The sequence below is a fragment of the Camponotus floridanus genome, unplaced genomic scaffold (assembly GCF_003227725.1).
Source record: "Camponotus floridanus strain SB8 unplaced genomic scaffold, Cflo_v7.5 scaffold63, whole genome shotgun sequence".
Taxonomy (NCBI): Eukaryota; Metazoa; Arthropoda; class Insecta; order Hymenoptera; family Formicidae; genus Camponotus; species Camponotus floridanus.
The window spans coordinates 783,106-803,474 of NW_020229803.1; the positions used below are offsets into that span (position 1 = coordinate 783,106).

A 20,369-nucleotide genomic window follows, 5' to 3' on the forward strand; every position below is an offset into this window, starting at 1 on the left:
ATGACTTTTTGATCATTGGAAAATATTAAGTCTGAAGAAGATAAATTAATTAAGTATCGAGTTTTATATAGTTTTCTCTCAACTCGGAATTAAGGATTTTGAAATCGTTTTTCATTCTTTAATTTTTCCATTTCATACATTTTTATCTACATTTTTGATCTAAGTAAATAAAATAAAAGTTCTTCCTCTCTGATAATATTATATTACAGAATTAATAAATGATTTTCTGATCAAAGATAAATTAATATATCAAAGTTTATACAGTTTTTTCAACTCAGAGTTAAGAATTTTGAAATCGTCCTTTGTTAATTTTTTCTTACCATATCTGCATTTTTATTTAAGGAAATAAAATAAGAAGTATTACCTTTCTCTGGTAAACTTATATTACAAGATTAATAAATGTCTTTCTGATCATTGGGAAATGTTAAGCTCTTAAAAAAATAAATTAATACATCGAGTTTTATGTAATTTTCCTTCAACTCGGAGCCAAGAATTCTGAATTCGTTCTTTGTTCTTCAATTTTTCCATTTCTAGAATTCGCGGAGAAAAAAAAAGCTAAGCCTCGAAGATATTGCGCTCGTGTACTTGAAATTAATCATCCTGTATTATTGCAATTTGCAAGGAGACACCGGCTCTTTAGCACAATTTATCGAATATATATTTTGAATTCCTATAACCCGAGGGAAATTTTTGATCCTTGGCACACGACTGGCCAGCTCGCTCGCATATTCCGACCGATTTATGCGGGATTTGCATAGCTGAGATTGCATTTTACTTTTAAATCCTACGCCACGGAACTGGCCGGCTCGTCGTCATTTCCTAAGTTATGGCGCCCGGCGATATTCAATTTTTCCGAATGGCACCTTCATCGTGGCCGTCCGCCGCTCGTATTCGCCGCCTTTTATCCCCCCAAAAGCGCTCGCGAGCCCCGCAATAATGATCCTTTGAGGGTAAACTCAGCCTTTCTGAATATCGATAGTGACACTCGATCGAGGGCGTCGGGGAAATTCAGATTGCGATATTCATTGACGGGCTCCGCCCGTCGAGGGATAATTAAACGCCGGAGCATGAATTTTGCAGAGTTGTCGGTGCGAATGATTGTGAATATAGTATTCGCGAGAATATCGCCGAGGGAATTTTAATGTATGCGGGACATCCCCCTCTCTCCTTCACACACACACACACACACACACACACACACACACACACACACACACACACACACACACACACACACACACACACACAGAAAAGTACGATTGCCGTGCGATCTATCATATAATAACATCCTTTACTTATTTCTTTCGCTGGATGAACAAGGCGCAATTTTCTAATAACGCACACTGAGAAAAATCGTTTGATTGTACCAACAAGACGTATATGATTGAAGGCATTTTGATTAAATCAAACAAGATTTTCTAGTTATCTTTAGATAAGACTCGATTTTTTATAACTAGAACGTTAGATTATAGATAATAGATTTTACTATAAGGATTTGGTTAGTATTTTGTGGTTGGATCTATAAAATTTCTTGTTACATTAATTTCTTTGCTTGCTTCTTAAATTAACTCGTATTCAATATTTGTCATAATATTTGTCATAATATGTATATAAAGAACTAGTATTAACGTTAAATCCAAAGTATATTTCTTTTCTCTTACGAGCAGTAGTGCCAGAAAGAGGACGCTCCCTGATTGTGTGAGCTGCATCCTCTTCTTGCATCACTGTTTATCAGTTTAATTTCTAACAAACTGAATTTAAAATAATTTATTCAATAATCTGGATTGAATTTATCCAATAATCTTGTTGGAATTCAAAATATTAAACAGACCTTTGAGATTAGATGGAAAAAATTTTAGACGACTTAGCGCTGGGAAGTTTAGTATTAATAAGACGAAAATTAAACAATAATAACACTAATGCTGCTCGTGTGTTGCAAAGCAATAATAAAAATTCTAGGGCCAATAATACGAGCTAATTACTAAGGTCTAAAGAAAATAAAAACAAATATTAACAAATTCGTTTAATTAAATCACAAACGTTTCGACTTTACTTAGTCTTCCTTAGTATGAAAAATAACAAAATCAACATATTAAAATTATCCGTATTCCTTTACCAATATTATTCGTATGTCGCAGAAAAATAAGTATAAATTTAATCAAAATGTAAAATAAGAAAAATCGTTAGAGCGCTTATAGAATAAAATAAACAATAAGAAAGCCATAAACACTCATACAGACCCAAATGTTTCGACAGCCAAAAAATGAGAAGAGTTTAGTATCATTAACCAGAAAATTTGATAAATTTGACAGGAAGAAATTAATCAGATTCACCTGATAATTTCTACGAGACTTCTGATTCGTCCAACATACATACTGATTGAATCTACCAGAATTCTAATTAATGCAACCAGATTTTTTTCTCAGTGCAATCTCGACGAGGCGAAATTATTATTATTATCGGCATGAAAATTTCTCGCGAATTCGTAATCGAAGGGACGTTCGATAATTTCGCGAATTCTCCGTAGGAACGCGGACAGCTGCTGTCCGAGTCGAGAAACTGGGGAAACGGACATCCGCTCGGAACGGATGCAAGGCATCTTGTGATTAACGCCTCGCAGATATTGCGCAATAACACCGCGACATCTGTTGCGCCCTCGGTATTAAGTTAGATCTCTCGCAGATCCGTAATATCGCACCTTGCAAATAACGCGACACGTGCCACAAATCTAAGTGCAAATCCGAGTCTTGAGTACTCTCGCATATATTCACTGGGAAACGTATGCGTTCGTTCATACACTTATGAATAAGTCAGTGTCGAGTAGTTATTGTAAGAAAGACGGAGGGCAAAATGTACAAGTATTCCTTAAGGAAGATGCGAGAGGTAAAAATATATTTGCTTTTATTCATGATTTACTCTGGCAAATACGAACAAAAATGTTGCACGCAAATTGAAAAAAAAAAAAGGAAAAACACGCTGTTTTTCTCATGTCGCGAATTCAACGGAAGAATATAAAAATTCTTTCGGCGAATTCCCCGCTTTTGTTTGATTGCCAAAATATTTGTTTCTCTATGCTCTTATAAACAATATGTATATTTAAAAAATATCTATACTTTTTATCCGAATGACGAGTTCGAGCATTCAAGCTTCTCTATCAAAATGGACAAAAGTTTTAAATTGACAAGTCAAACACACAATTCGTCATCATTATAATTCTTTCGGAGCAAACTGCATAATCATATGTATGTAAATTATAATAAAAAATTAAGTTATATAATTATATAATTATAAATTATAATTATAATATAAATTATAATATAAAAAAAATTAAAAATAAATTATAATATAAAAATGAAATTAAATTATAGTAAATTATATAAAAAATATGTAAAAAAAAATGCATAAAAATATGTAGAAATGTCGTGTACAGTAATTTTATCATATTTACGCAACATTTTTCAATCTTCTTGATATTGAGATAATTTAGCTCACAATAAATCCAATTTGCTTTTAACCAGTAACGAGAGCTGTAGTGCATTGAGGGTTCAGCTGCATCCCTAATTACGATTCATTTTCTCGGATGCCGCGCGACCAGTAACATAGCTTTCTCCACGGATAGAAAACAATTCCAATTACGCGGAAACTTGCGGAATCAAGTCGCACTTGATTTCTTTCCTCCATCGCTGGCTGTCACATTTCTCGTTCGCCCGAGGAAGAACGGGTGAGGGACGATTCAATGAAAAATGCCTTTCGTAAATTGTCCTTTAACGTTCGTCCTATATGTCCTGTGGCGAGAGAAAATAGACAAACACAGGAATCGCGAAATAGCTAACGAATGAAGACGGATGGACACAGAGTGGCGGTGTAGAAAACGATACGATGCGTCGAGGTCGCGCATACACAGCGTGTCCGGGGAAAATGGAAGAACTCATTTCGCCGCCGGCTAAAGCGCGCGAAAAAAATTTTCCAAGTGCAAAATATGATTAACGGATGAGCGCGTACTCGCGTACTTATCCGATGGAGTGTACAACGTGATTTTAGCGGATGCAGCATCGCGATGCTACAGTGTTCCGCGGAGAAAAACCTCGAGAAGTACATGTAAACCGCGTCGCAAAATTATGTGTTTCCAATATTTTGCCGGAAACGCGAGCGTCAGTTTGCGCTGAAATATTTTGTAACATAATTATGAGAATGTGCTCTCTTAAATGAAAACCGGAATATTATCAGAATATTATTAGAATATTATGATAAGAAGTGGTTTCAGTTATAATGCTGAAAACAGTGAGATCTCACTGACCAGAGAAACTTTCGATTTTGATGAAGCTTTATACATAAGGAGAGGAAGGGTAATGAATTTAGAAATTGTCAGTTGCAGCCCAAAAACGATTCTAAGGGGTTAAAACCACCCTCGTATGTAGAGCATTTTACTTTTTTCGATTTTTGATATCTCCGAAATTATTCGAAAAAAATGTTTTATACAAAAGTTTCATAGTAAAAATATCTTTATTTAATCACATTATTAAAATAATTTCTTACGTGGAAAATTTTTAATTTAAAAATTATTATTTTTTTAAATAAATTATTAATATGATTAAATTTTATATAAAAATATTTTTTCTGATATTTTGAATTTTCCAGATATATCGAGAAAAATAAAAAGTCTACATAAAAACTGGTTTTACTTTTTAGAATTGTTTTTTGTTATCGCAACTGAAAATTGTTAAATTCATCTGTTTATCTCTCTGTGACATGTGTGTAAAGTTTCATTAAAATCAGAATTTTTCAGTTCGTGAGATTCTCTTGTGACGAAAATCTGTTGGTAGCACAGTTGTTGGTTTTTCAGTAAAACCTTATTGCCATAACTAGTGAAATATAAGATGGAGGAGTAAATTGTAAGTTGTTGTTTCTGAAAAATTCATCGATCTTTGATGAAATCTGTTCATTATTTTAAATTTTTTACTGATTCAGTTTAAGAGAAAATATTTTATATGACATAATTCTGTAGACAAATTTTATTTCAACCCTTAAATATACAGCCAGTAGTGTAGTGATCTGTCAGATTGTACCAGCTTCACATTCTGTTTTTGTTTTGTTAGCGGTGAATCTTGATCCCTTTATCTCCGTTCTACTTTTATCTCCATGTTTGCTGACTTTGATAAACAACTTTCATTAACTATCGTGGAAGTAGGACGCATTGTATTTCTACTAAAATTCATGCTTGTGTTTGAAGGTTAAATAACTATGCGTATAACTCAGGAAGCGAGAGAAAGCATTTATAGTAAAATATAAAACATTTTAATAAAAATGTCGCGATTGAAATAATCTCTCATATTCGAAATTATGTCCGCAACATGCGTGGAACATTTTAATCTCGCATCAGAAAAGGAAGTTGTAATTTGCTACATTATATTTAAAACAGTTCGCACGCACACAAAGTCGCACAGAGATTTATATGAGGAATATTTTACTAGAAGACTGACCGAGAAAGGGATAATCCTCGTGTTCGCAGTAAGAAGCTTATGGCGATTGGTACTCTGACAAATCTTCCACAAAAGTTTGAAAAATCGTACGTAGTACGATACGAATGTGGGAAAGCATTTATAAAAGACGGCAGTTTATATACTATCGTTCAACAATCCCGGTAATCGAACGAGAATTCATCCCGGTGACGGAAACAGTAATAGAAGAGCAGCTGAAGGAGAAATTGAAAAATGGAGTCTTACCTGAATCCAGCTATATATCTGTTACCCACCTCAATATATTGCGTTAAAAAAAAGTTGACTATGTCATCTCTGTGAAGCGATGGGTAGAGTAGAGCAGTAAGAGAAAAGGACGAAGGTACGAATCGGTTGGAAGCTCCAATCCGATTTCGCCTTCACGTTCCATCTTTTTTCGCGCTAGTTTGCTACACCGAGCAGAAATGCTATATGATTACGTCGAAAAACGACAGGGTTTAAATTTTTTTTTTAAGCAGAAAATTGATTCCTATAGAAGAGCTTCAATATGCATTACTCGCGAAATGCTCATTTTTATGTCAATTATTTAATCAATAAATAAGCTGAGACTGAAAAGAATTGTCTGAAGGAGATAAATTTAAGGATGTTTTGTATGCAATCCCAGCAAAAAGTAGCTGAAAATCAATATTGACGAATATATCCACTTTTGGTGTATTTTGAGTATGAGAAATTGTGTGGAATAATACAATTTGATCTTAGCTACAGTGCAGAGATGTATTTTTTAATTTATTGCGTTTTTACTGAAACATTCCGAATTTTGTTAATCGAAATGATTAACTTTTGGCAGAGAATTTCGCCTTGTGACAGATACAAGTACATGGCTAACTTCATGAATTGTATATCTTTTTAACCAGTTAGTACTTGTATAATATTATTTGACCAAACATTTCCTCTGTATCTAAACTTTTGCAAATTTTAAACAAATTCTGAATATTATTTTCATGTGTTTTTTGTCATTTAAATCGACGTGGTTATACGTTTCCCATAAGAACACATGTTAATTCGGTGCAAATTAAAATCCTTATAACTTGCGAACGCTTTGGTGAATCCATTTAAAAATTGTACTGAAAATTCTAAACATATGTAAGGACATTCTGTACAATTTTCTTAAAATTTCAATATTTTGAAAATAGGTATAAAATATCCTTAAACTTACTTTCATGAGTTTTAAATATCGATATGCGCAGTTGGAGATATTCTTCTAATTAAAGGCTGAATCTATTGTAGATGGAAAAACTAATGATTTTTCAGAACTTTTTTGAATATATTAAATTTTTTAGCGTTCTTTATATGTTTTTGATGTTTAAACGTTAATATTTTTACATACATTAATATTTTTAAAAATCTTGAAGATTTCGTTTTTTTGTTCAATAAAGCCCCTTTGTGTGTTCAAAAAAAACATGGTTCGATAATATGACATGCTGCTCCTGATATAATTATCTGAAAAAAGAAAATTTGATCCAATTTTATTCTGTAGGATATTTTTGGGATACTGAATCTACTTTCATTAGAAAAAATTGAAGAATAACAAAATAGTGTCATTTTAAAATTAGATGTTTTAAGGATGTTTTGTATGTACAATCCCAGCAAAAAGTAGCTGAAAATCAATATTGAATATATCCACTTTTGCTGTATTTTAAGTAAGAGAAATTGCGTGGAATATTACAATTTGATTCTTAGCTACAGTACAGAAATGTAGTTTTTAATATTTATTGCGTTTTTACTGAAATATTCCGAATTTTGTTAATCGAAATGATTAACTTTTGGCAGAGAATTTCGCCTTGTGACAGATACGGCTAACTTCATTGAATTATATTTAATATCTTTTTAACCAGTTAGTACTTGTATAATATTATTTGACCAAATATTTCCTCTGTATCTAAACTTTCGCAACTTTTAAACAAATTCTGAATATTATTTCCATGTGTTTTTGTCATTTGAATTGACGTGGTTATACGTTTCCCATGAGAATGCATGTTAATTCGGTGCAAATTAAAATCTTTATAACTTGTGAACGCTTTAATGAATCGATTTAAAAATTGTACTGAAGATTCTAAACATATGTAAGGACATTCTGTACAATTTTCATTAAATTCTCAATATTTTGAAAATAGGTACAAAACATCCTTAAGAGAGAGAGAGAGAGAGAGAGAGAGAGAGAGAGAGAGAGAGAGAGAGAGAGAGAGAGTAAAAATTTTATCTTCTAGTTATTTCCGTTTAATATTTTTTCCTTTCATTCTTGAAGCTTTTTCTTACGTCAATTTATATAGTTGAAATTTAATTCGAGTTAACGGAACAAGGTAAAGAATAAGCAATAAATAAAAAACGGATTATCTCGAACATAAATTAATTAATTGGACGATTAAGAAAAAGTACCAACAAAAGTATTCTGTGCACGGGAAACGTGTCTATTTAGTATCGAAGCTAATTCTGACTTTGAAATTGAGCCTTTCATCTGAATAAAATACGATATTTTTTTCCGGATGAGATGTAACAAAACGAAGTGCAAGATGCAATATACAATATTCCATTGGAAATTATTGGATCTTGTCACATTTCATCCGTGCTTTTTGCAATCGTATCGAAGAGCGTATTTATTCACAGTTCGCGATACGCTATTGAATCACGCAGTAGCGCACAATTAAATCTGGTTATTTACGGAGCACGCAAAGTACATAGTACACACATACGCAGGCATGGAAAGAGATTGAAAAAAGCCCAATAATTCCTTGTTGACGCAAGAAGCAATCATCCGCGTCATGCCGCAGATATTAAATCCGCGATTTTAAGCTCCAAGCAATTCTATTTTATAACATGCGTAATAAATTAAAACGAAAATAGAGAGACAAGTATCGATATACTTTTTTTTAAGAGAATAACATCTAAGATTTACAATATTTTATATAGCTGATAGTTCGAATATCCTTGAAATAAATCTTCAACAATGCCTTTACATTCTGTGTTTTCATTTAAACTAGCATCTAATTAAATTTGTGCAGATATTATATCTGCGAAAGTAGATTTGCTTAAAGTAAATCTACTTTATAATATACATAATAAATTAAAATGAAAAAGGGAGAAGTATTAATATATATATATATATATATATATATTTTTTTTTTTTTTTAAGTGAAAAATATATAAATTAATAAATATTACTATTTAATTGAAAAATATATCTTATAATTTATATTTTATAATTGATAGTTGATATATCCTTAAAATATAAATTTTCAACAATGACTTTAAGATCTAAACTTTATATTCTTATTTAAAATAGCATATATTATATTAACATTTTTTGCATTAAAAAATTGTCACATAATTTAATATAATTTTTACTATCCCTAGTAATATTTAGATAATAACTATAAATGGAGTAACATAAATACACAATGATCGTGATCCAACTATAAAAAAATGGATTGAATCGTGACATAATCGTAAATAATAATCCAATTTCGAATAATCGAATTTCTAAAAAACGTTTTCGAAAAATTGCGTTATATCTTTGCCCTCAAGTTACATTTATTTTTCAACACGTCGACACATGGCATCTCGATTTGGTTTTGATCTAGAGGATGGCCTACGGAGAACCGTTAAGCCGTTTAGGATGAACAGTTACGACGGACTCCAATCACATTTCACGATCCCAAAGCGTACGGCTCAAGGACGTTTAATTTCGCAAGCCCCGTTATACCCGTGATTTCCCGGGTGATGTAGACAAAGGAAAAATCGTACAGAAAGTTGGTGCCGGTTAAAGAAAAATATGGGAAAACATAAACAAGAAAGAAGTATAAATATGTCTGCCTCATAAATTTTAGATTCGAAGTACAAATAATGTTTCAACGATCGCAATGTCTCAAGAGTAATTGTTGGATTTAATCTTTTGTTGATTCTTGAAAAAAATTTTTAAAAAGCCGATTTTAACATCCGAAACACAAATTCGACAAAATCATCAAATTATTGATCAAATTGTCAATAATCATCCAACTTATTTAGGAAATTTTCAAATTTGATAGAAAATTAACATAAAATTCATCATAATAGATAAAAATGATTGTTTGTCGTTTGCAAAATATCATTAAAAATTACGAAAGGGAATTTTCGATCACTCAAAAATTATTTTTCTAATTATTTAACTAAACTGTCCTCCATTCTCAGGTAGCAGAATGGCATCTTAATAACGCTTTAATGACGTTATAATACGTCATCTTGCTACCTAACTTACTATATTACCAGAGTATACTATCTGCTGTAGCAATATTATTATTAAATAATGTATTCATATGTCGATTACACACATTATTATGTTGCATTGTAACATACATGTATGACATGTATACCTGCATTGTGGCATACCTGCATTGTGGTATACCTGTATACGGCATGTACACCTGTACGGCATGCATATCTGTATGGCACATACTTGTATACGATGTTCGTCGAAGTCGCGCGTTTTGCCGGAGGCCACGCGGAATTAACAAGAGTGGATGGAGATTAATTCCGGCGCTAATTTAGTGGCAGGTAGCAAATGCCCCGGCCAAAGTGTTCCCCTGGGTAAGTTGCACCTAGACTTTCCAGCCGCAAATGAAACTCGAGCTTCACGTAGTTATCTCGTTTTCTTCATCCCCTTTCGGGCAGCAGTAGCCTTCTTGCCTCGAAGGCGCGAAAAAGTGTCGCGACCGAGCTCACCTAAGAAAATTTCCGACAAGATTATATCGCACCTTCATGGCGTTTGGCTGATGCATAGCATCTTGGCAAAGATTAAATCGATAAATAATATAAAATTAAATTAAATTCGACTTAAATTAAATTAAATTAAATTAAATTAAATTAAATTCGACTACAAAGCAAAGGCCGCGAAGACATTTGGATTTATGGAAATAAAAGTGTTTCATAAATATCTTAATTTTATTATTATTATAAACAGAGATAACTTCAAGACAATTTTAATATAATTCTAAATTCATTCTAGTCGACGATTCAATTTAGCATAATCAATAACAATCCCTCGTTCACTCTTGGAACATTTTCGAATAGAATCGATATATCTGCAAATTTATTTGACATTTTTAGATGTTCGAATTGAAGTAATAAATTATTAAAAATAAAAAAAGAGAATTAAATTAATTCAATCAATAAATAATATAGAATTAAATTAAATTCGATTTAAATTAAATTAAATTAAATTAAATTAAATTCGACTACAAAGCAAAGGCCGCGAAGACATTTGGATTTATGGAAATAAAAGTGTTTCATAAATATCTTAATTTTATTATAAACAGAGATAACATTAAGACAATTTTAATATAATTTTAAATTCATTTTAGTCGACGTTTCAATTTAGAATAATCAATAACAATCCCTCGTTCACTCTTGGAACATTTTCGAAGAAAGAATCGATATGTGTGCATTATCTGCAAATTTATTTGATGTTCAACATGATGTTTGACATTTTTAGATGTTCGAATTGAAGAATAAGTAATAAATTATTAAAAATGAAAAAGAGAATGTTAAAAGTATATTATTATATGAGAAAGATGAGAGAGAGAGAGAAAATTCACATATATTTTTTTATTTTTATATTAGATACATTCAACTGAAATATAGACCACAGATTGTTTCATAAAAGTCAATCTATGTTTCAGTTGAATGTATATCATATATACATTTCCTAGCAACGGATTATTTTATGATTTTATTTTTTGATGTGAAAGACTTTGCAATTCTGTGATATAAAAATGCGAAGCATAAAAGGACATATAAAACACTCTTCATATATGAAAATAAAAATGTGTAAAGTGACATCTTGTTTTTACAGTGAATATAAATAAAAAGTCACATCACTTTTATCGACGTCAAATGTCATTCTAATTTCTAATTTTTGACAGAAATTGATAAATGTGAAAGATAGGAGAATAAGTGACAAATTGTTAAGAATAAAAAAAATGTTAAATATATACCTACATGTGTTATTATATCAGAAAGAGAAAGAGAGAAGCTTGAACGCGTTTAAGGGCTTCCGCACAAGATGTTCCGTATCGCATTACGTTACGTTAAGCATCAATGATAAATTTAATTCGTAAGACATGTCTTTCCGTTACGATTTTTTCTGTGCGTTGACTGAAGTTTAAGTTTACGTACGGAATTAAATTTATCATTGATATTTAACGTAACGTAATGCGATACGGAACACCTTGTGCGGAGGCTCTAACTCGCTATTTTCTTCGCGAAGCATGCTTACCAACATTTTTTTTTAATTCATCGAGCAAGCCTGCCAATGGCGGTTTTTATAAACGTTTAAATTTTATTAAAAAACGTTTTATAAACGTTTTAATTTTATTATTATAAAAGAAGACAACGAGATTTTATATCATTTATTTTTAATCAATTTCAAAATCATTTATTTGAAGTCAATTTCAAATTAAGATTTTAATCAAAATTTTAATTTACCCTAATCATTCTAGATACACATGCATAATCTGCTTTCAAAACTGACATTTCTAAATGTTCAATAAACTGAAAAGAATAGGATTAAAAGGATAAACGATTAAAAATGAAAAAATTCAAATGACGTCATAGTGCGTCATTAAAACGTTATTAAGATATCATTTGACGTCATTCTACTGTCTGGATTCTTTCAATTTTAATCATTCACTCCTCTAATCTTCTACGTTATCAAAACGTACACAACATATGTCAAACAGTTTTGACAACAGATTATGCATATGTATTTAAAATATGTGAAAGCTAACCCAAGTAGAACATGAAACTCATAATGACATCATTACGTTATCATGATGTCATTATGAGTTTCATGTTCTACCTGGGCGATTTTTTCTCAGTGAAAATGTCGATGAAGGCTATCATTCTTTGTATGTTCCCGATTTTTGTCATCATATATCTTTGCAATTAAGTCTTAAATTAACTCAACTAAAGTAAACTCTATTTAAAATTAATCGAAGAATGTGGTTTTGTTAATATTTTATTTCTACAAAATTTTATTTCTACTTAGTTTACGAAAAACCCTTTATTTCCAATCACTTATAATTCGAAAATTATTAATTTCTCGACATTTTCGTTGAGAAAAAATCGTCTTCAGATGATCCCAGGAATCTGTCTTTGAAAGATTCATTATAAATTTTGAGACACCCTGTATATATTATTATTATTAATACATACATATTTTTTAATAATATAAAATATATATAATAATAATAATAATAATAATAATAATAATAATAATATATAATATTATTTATAACAATATTTGTATTATAATATTATATTAATTTCATTGTTATACTAATTTAACTTATATTATTTATATTATTTATTATATATTAGCATTATATAACATTTATATTATATAAAATAAAATACATATAATATTTTATATTACTATAAAAAGAAAAAAAGAAATGGAGGATTCACACTACGTTCAATTTCGATATCCAATAGGAGAATCTGTCTCATATAAAATAAATCGTACGTTGAAAATCGGACCCAACGAGAATCCTCCAAAAAAAAAGGGACGATTCGCCAAGTTTGAAAAATTCACCAAACAAGTCCACCAATCGCAAACGCTTTTCGAGCGTTTTAGTACGCGCGCCGGCCGCTCAGATGTCGCCTCTCCCGAGACGCGAGCCACTCTTGACGTTTCGCGTGCTTCCCGGCCGTACTCACAAAGCCAAACGAGCGGTCAGCCTCGGCCAGCCATGTTTGTATAGTGAATAGAGTTGTGGGTGGTACGCGTGGTGCCGTACGTACGTGTTGTCCATTATTTTTCGCGTGTGTGATAATGCTCGCTTATTTATTTACGTAGCGTAACACGAGAGCGAAGGGAATAGGATCCTCGCGATTGATGCGACGACGAGGAGCGAAAATCCTGCACGAGGCTCTCGCCCGAGGATCGCGCATCGTCTCCCCCCGAGACATCGGCTCTAAATGTTCCCCCTTGTTTCCGCGAAAATTCTTGTTTACGTTTACGCGATCCGTAGAGGCGCGTCGACTGGTCCCGCGCGTGATTTAGCTACCTCGTCGTGAAGGAAGGCGCGTGCTCCCCCGGTTGCAGCGAGTCGCGATTTAACGTCGTGCGATTTTTTCCGCGTTTTATAACCTGACAACACGAGCGAAGTACACTTGCCTTCGTCCTCCGTGTAGCTTATTTATCATGCCGTTGCATCTTTGACGAAACATTATCAAACGGTAAGGTACCCTTTCCACGTCACCTGGGTCACTTAGTGTCATATTTATTATTTGTCAACGCGTGATACAAGAATTGAGAGATTATTATATTTAGATTATATTATTATTATTAATATTTATTATTAATATTATTAATATTATTATTATTAATATTATTAATATAATTATTAATATTTATTAATATTAATATTATTATTAATATTATTAATATTATTATTAATATTATTAATATTATATACTATTAATTATTTTGTATTTATTATTAGATATTTATTAATATCATAAAAATCGAGATTACTAATCATATAATTGTAATAACTATATAAGTCAGATTATTGACTCGGTTCCATTTGTCACGTGTAGAAATCATTAGTTTAATCGGAGAGTTGTTGTGACGACTAATTAGACTGAAAGTTTATGATTCAAGTCTACTTGAATTTATTCCAAATTATGTTTACACTGTATCGATTCAATTACGTAATATATAAAGATTTTCCTTTTTTTCCCTTTTTTTAATTTTTTTTTTTATTAAATATATATTGTAAATAAGTATATATAATAAAAAGGTTGTTTGTTATTTATTACAACAAAATATCTGTTTCTATTTCCATAGGTGTATACTTAAATAAAGGATATTACAATGTGGCAAACGCAAAGTAATAATTCCAATAATTCCAATCCAAACTCTACATCGAATGAGAAGAACAATTTACGTACTCTGGGCATGACATCTGCTATTAGCGTGGCAGAGCCTAAGCCCATTGACATTGCCAGAACTAACGAATTGAAGGAGGCCCTTAAACCCTACAATGTTTTCGAATCTGAAGAAGAGTTGAATCATAGGATGGAGATCTTAAGGTACTTTTGATAAACAACTGTGTAATACGATTCTATTATTAGAATATATTTAGTTGATAATGAGAAAAAGTATACATGTATATATAAATTACTAAAACTTGCTTATATTTTTATCAGCAAACTGAATGCATTGGTCAAACAGTGGATAAGGGATACGAGCATAGCTAGAAATATGCCACCTAATGTCGCTGAACAAGTTGGTGGTAAAATATATACATTTGGTTCATATAGATTAGGCGTACATCACAAAGGCGCCGATATCGATGCGTTATGTGTTGTACCACGTCATATATATAGATCGGATTATTTTGCGACCTTTTTTGAATTACTGAAGATGCAGGAAGAAGTTACAGATTTAAGGGTATGTGTCTTAAAAATATAATTGTTTCTTTATTAAATATTTATTTTTTCATCAGATGCTCTTTTACATGACTTCACATGGTAAATGTATTTTTCATTAGTATAATATATATTTATTCCAATTAAATTACATACATATATTTAGTAAAAAATTTATTATTCTTGATGTCTAGCACTAAAATTAAAGCAGAAAAGTGTACATATGTATATTTATATATAATTATCTTTGATATATATTAAATTCCTCTATTACAATTTGATCAATGATATTTGCAATATTTATGATATTTTAGGCAGTGGAAGAAGCCTTTGTACCCGTCATAAAAATGAATTTTGATGGTATAGAAATCGACATGCTATTTGCAAAGTTAACTCTTAAAGAAATTCCAGACTCGATGGTTAGTAATATTTAATACTTATGTACAAAGATACTTTTTTCCAACAAGTTTTAGATTTTCTAAATAAATGTCTAATAACTTTATAGGATCTCAAGGATGACATGCTACTCAAAAATCTCGATCAAAAGTGTGTCAGAAGTCTCAATGGTTGCAGAGTGACAGATGAAATATTGCGCTTAGTACCTAATATAGAAAATTTCAGATTGGCTCTTAGGGCTATAAAGTTATGGGCGAAACGTAAGATTATACAATATTTTTAATAATTATTAATAATAACATACTAATGTATATTTTTTTGTTTTTTCATACTTAGGACATGGCATATATAGTAATGTCTTAGGCTATCTTGGTGGTGTATCCTGGGCGATGTTAGTCGCTCGAACGTGTCAGCTTTATCCTAATGCCGTGGCAGCAACTCTAATAGAAAAATTTTTCCTCGTATTCTCTCAATGGAAATGGCCACAGCCGGTACTCTTGAAACAACCTGATAATGTCAATCTAGGTTATCCAGTTTGGGATCCGAGAGTAAGAAATTCTGTCCTTTTATATTTTACAAATAAATTGCATTTAACAATCAAAAATATCCAAAAAACATATATAATAAAATTTTTTATGCACATAAAGTATATAGAAAATTGTTATCTCAAATTGTTTTGTCCATCTTTAAATCTTTTATTCGTTTTTTTTTTTTTACAGGTAAATGTGTCAGACAGATATCATTTAATGCCAATAATTACGCCAGCATATCCTCAACAAAATTCTACTTTTAATGTATCTGTGTCTACAAGAACTATTATGCAAGAAGCATTTGAAAATGGACTAGCCATAACTGAAGAGATCATCATTGGTAAAGCAACGTGGGACAAGTTGTTCGAGCCGCCAAACTTTTTTGGAAAATATAAACATTACATTGTATTGTTGGCCAGAAGTTCAAGCGCAGAAGACCAACTTGAATGGTGCGGTCTTGTCGAGTCAAAAATACGACATTTAATAGGTAACAGAGTGAATAACAGGTCTATACATGTATTTTTATTGTATTTTCATTACAAATTTTTTCTTCATATCTTATCATATAATTTTAATTAACTTTTAACATTTGCAGATGCAAATTGAAATTGAAATAATAGATTAATATAATATATTATGGCAATGCATGCAACTTTTAATTCAGATTAATTCACTAAAAACTAAATAGGTTGTAACTATTTAATATTTTATATTTATAACTTCTTTTTGTCATTTTTATCTTATCACATAATAAATGTAAATTTTAAACGAAATAATTGCAAAAACACTATGTGTGCAAAGGTAAAAATATACAGAAAAATGATTATTTATTAAGAAATAATTATTTTTCAGGAAGAAAACCGAGTAATTAGTGGGTTAATCTCTATTTTAATTTTTAATGTCTTGTAATGATAAGATATTTTAAAATTGTGAAGATATATATACATACATGTGCTTTTGTAGCATTTATGTAATATTTCGATACTAACAATTCGTGGATGCCAAATTGGCAAAATCATAACCCTTCATACAGGTACATTGGAGAGAAATCCTCATATTACTTTGGCACATGTAAATCCGGAAGCATTTCCACCATTGGATCCTGAACCAGGCAAGCATTGTTCCATGTGGTTCATCGGTCTGTCATTTGCTAAGAGTGAGAGTCTCAATATTGACCTCACATATGATATCAAATCTTTTGTTGAAACAAGTAAGTTTGATTATATAAATTATATGTAAATGTAGAAAAAAATATATATTAATCACACATATTTATTGCAGTTGAGAGGCAAGCAGAACAAATAAGTATGTTAAAGGAAGGAATGTGGATTGAGGCCAAACATGTAAAACGGAAGGACTTGCATACTTATGTATCTTCAAGTTTGGTGAAGAGAGAAAGAAAGGTAAGAGAAAGTATATTATACTTGAATTTTGTCATCATTGAGTATTAACTAAACTCTTATAATGTGATCTATTCTCACTATATAATGTTAATCTGTGTAATCTGTTCTCATAATGACACTATAATTTAATCATGCTCGCTATAATTTTTACAGGTTTCTGGTGGGGTGCATCGGAACGGCAATATCGCTGGAAATGGAAACAGTGGAAGTATATCGCCACGAAGCCAAGGTGATCCAAGCAGAAAGAGATTATCAGATCAGCTTGATTCGTGTGGAAAGAAACGGAGAGTCAATGACACAGAAGAACAAGTACATACTGCACATGTACATACTGCACATCGCAGAAGCACTTTTCAGGAAAAATTCTTTGAATGTGCTAATTCCCTTTTTTGTAGATAGAGAATGCGTCGCTAGTGGTTCAGTCATGCGGAGAAGACAGTAATTCTGGCTTGAGCATGGATGAATACAAACAGAATGTATCAACTACTAAGGATGTAAGGAATTATACATATAATGAACAATAATCAATCTCTTCAAAAATACAGGAAACAATTAGATAATTATGTAGGAATATGAAGGAATATAGTAAGTGAAAAATTCAAATTTATCATCAAGTATTTCTATTTTCCCACATCTCACCAGGCAAAGGTAAAAATGAATAGACGCATGATAATATGTAACAATCTTAATTGTTTGCTTTTTTTTTATTTTTTTCGTCAATAAAATATATCTGCCAATATATTTTCTTCTTGTTTTTGTCGTATGCAAAATCTTAGAAATATTAAAAATATAAACGTCTTGTGTCACACTAACATTTTAAAATTATATATAAAAAAAATCGCGCAGAACGAACATTAATGTTAAGTAGCTTCTTATTTCTTGTTTCTAATAGAAACAATTACACTTGCGAATGGGAGTCCCGACGAACGGAAATGCGTTAAAGTTTCCAACATTTTATTAACAATTAATAATAGTATCCTTCTGATACATAATTGTTATAGGAAGGACCTACTGGAGCATCTACAGTAGCACAAGAGGGATTTGTATGCACTTGATGACCACTGCGGGATTATCTTACGCCAATCCACAGATGCTCCTCTGGGCCATCTAGACTGTAAACGTTTCTTACGCAACCATCCACTGCCCACTGTAAGTCCTTCATTTCGTAAAAGCAAAACAATGTCACGTAATGGAGGAAGCTATCCAGGTGGAGTCAATCGATAAACGACTGTTAACATGTTTGTGTAACAAACGCTATAATTAATAGTATTTATAAAAGAAAAAAAAACATCGACACAGTCAATGGGAACAATTACGCCGAATGTTTACGCGATTGTGCCAGTGTCTGTGATGTTACTTATATCACTGGAGATATTTCGGATAAGTCTGACACGTAATCGAAGGAACCTCACCGTGAGAGTTAAATCTATTATCGCGCTTGGAAACAAATTAGTAATCATACTTTTTATATTTCCTTTTTGTATATATTGATTACATTACTCTTTTTTATTGATAAATACTTGAACAAGAAACTTAAGATTTGATAATACCTGATGTAACATAATTTTACATAATTTACATGACGGACAGAAATGGTTTGAGAAAATTACATGTACGGGAATTTTCGTATTCACGGATGTTTCACGCATGTTGGAAAAAAAGAAAAAAAAAAAGAAAATACGAAAAATAGAATATATTCTTATAATAAAGTGCATTTTTGTAATGCACAGTGGAATATGCTTTAAAAATGCATATGTGTATCGTTTAGTTATATAAGTAGTTGATATATACTTTATTAACATTAACAAATCACACGCGTCGTGATCTGTCTCCTTTAGGGACTTACAAGCAGTACCGGTAGCGTTAGCGTTTCAATACGCTTTACTGTTTGTACTAAATATAAACTTTATCATTTACGCGATACTTAATACTATTACTATCATTAAGTAAGGATTAGATATTCCAATGCAAATCGGGAAATTAAGTATTTCACGAAGCTCGCCATTCATAAAGAAAGAAATGCTATAAAATGGTTTGCTTGAAATGCGTGCAAAAATTGTAATGCAAGCGCCCATTACAATTTTTACGACAAGAATCACCGACACTGGCATAAATCTGAAGATGTTTCATTTGTAGAGTACGTACCGTAGATATAATATTTGTTTGAAAAAAAAAAAAGTAAGAGAAGGACTCGCAAATGAAACATCGCGAAGCCATTGACTATCTTGTTGATGATTACGTTGCGTGAAATACACATTTTCGTGCAAAGCCGTCTTTTAGTTTATGTTTTTTTTTTTCGCTTAGAAAACAAAAGGAGCTTTAACGAATTAGAAACAGACTGGCAATTGGTCGATTGGGTGATTCACTTGTCGCCTACTGCTGAGTTTTTTCAGATTTATTTGACTCGCCTTTGCGCTCCCAATCTCAAACGGCTCTGATATTCTCAGTCCCGATCACCTTTCCTGATTACACAGTTTCGATTCATGTGTTAAAGGCATGTCCACTATCGTACGCTACAAGGTATTTGATGTTCATTCTTTGTGGTATTTACGAAACTCGTGAATACCGCACTGTGTTTTGCAGAAATCAGGTACTTGCAGAGTGACAACTTGGCCAAGTTGAAGATTTGAAGATACAATTTGAGAAATTAATACGAGAAAAAAAATGAGAATAAAATACTATCTCCATTTCGCACAGAATCAGCATCGTTAACAGTAGCAACTCGATTATTATAATCTTGGGATTTTTATAATAATACAATACAATGGAATTATGATTATTATAAATGTAATATTAAATATATAATTAATATATTTTACAGTTGATGTTTATGTACAATATGAAAAAAGTCTCGATTGTATCACACTTTGCAAGTGCTTACGATTTCATGTACAGTGATTAGGAGAACCATTCCGTTACTTGTATATACTCGTAAATGTGCTGAGATGATAAGTTCCACTCTTTCAGGGTCTATCTCGTCGAGTCACTTTATTTATTGATCGAAGATGTATACACGTTTTCCCACCAGTTAAAAGAACAGTAATAGTGCCGTTTTATTTCGTCGCTCTCCTCACGCAATCTTCACGTTCGAATCTCAAATTTAAGTATGTTACGGT

General features: G+C 31.5%; 1 protein-coding gene across 6 annotated transcripts in view; it reads left to right on the top strand.

The window, feature by feature from the left end:
* Positions 1-19,443, top strand: part of LOC105249524 (poly(A) polymerase type 3) — a 56,043-nt gene extending 36,600 nt beyond the window's left edge. Inside the window, exons 1-12 of one of the 6 annotated variants that reach the window (XM_011255054.3) lie at positions 13,225-13,727; positions 14,341-14,585; positions 14,703-14,946; positions 15,239-15,343; positions 15,430-15,580; positions 15,657-15,868; positions 16,040-16,337; positions 16,884-17,060; positions 17,132-17,253; positions 17,407-17,577; positions 17,649-17,747; positions 18,255-18,308. In XM_011255054.3, coding sequence (XP_011253356.1) covers positions 14,368-14,585; positions 14,703-14,946; positions 15,239-15,343; positions 15,430-15,580; positions 15,657-15,868; positions 16,040-16,337; positions 16,884-17,060; positions 17,132-17,253; positions 17,407-17,577; positions 17,649-17,747; positions 18,255-18,308 — 1,851 coding nt within the window. In that variant the 5' untranslated portion in view covers positions 13,225-13,727; positions 14,341-14,367. Of the gene's footprint in view, positions 1-13,224; positions 13,728-14,340; positions 14,586-14,702; positions 14,947-15,238; positions 15,344-15,429; positions 15,581-15,656; positions 15,869-16,039; positions 16,338-16,883; positions 17,061-17,131; positions 17,254-17,406; positions 17,578-17,648; positions 17,839-18,254 lie in introns of those variants that run through there. The other 5 variants (XM_011255055.3, XR_003123501.1, XR_003123502.1 and 2 more) reach the window with 5 other exon arrangements.
* The last annotated feature ends 926 nt before the right edge of the window (positions 19,444-20,369 follow it).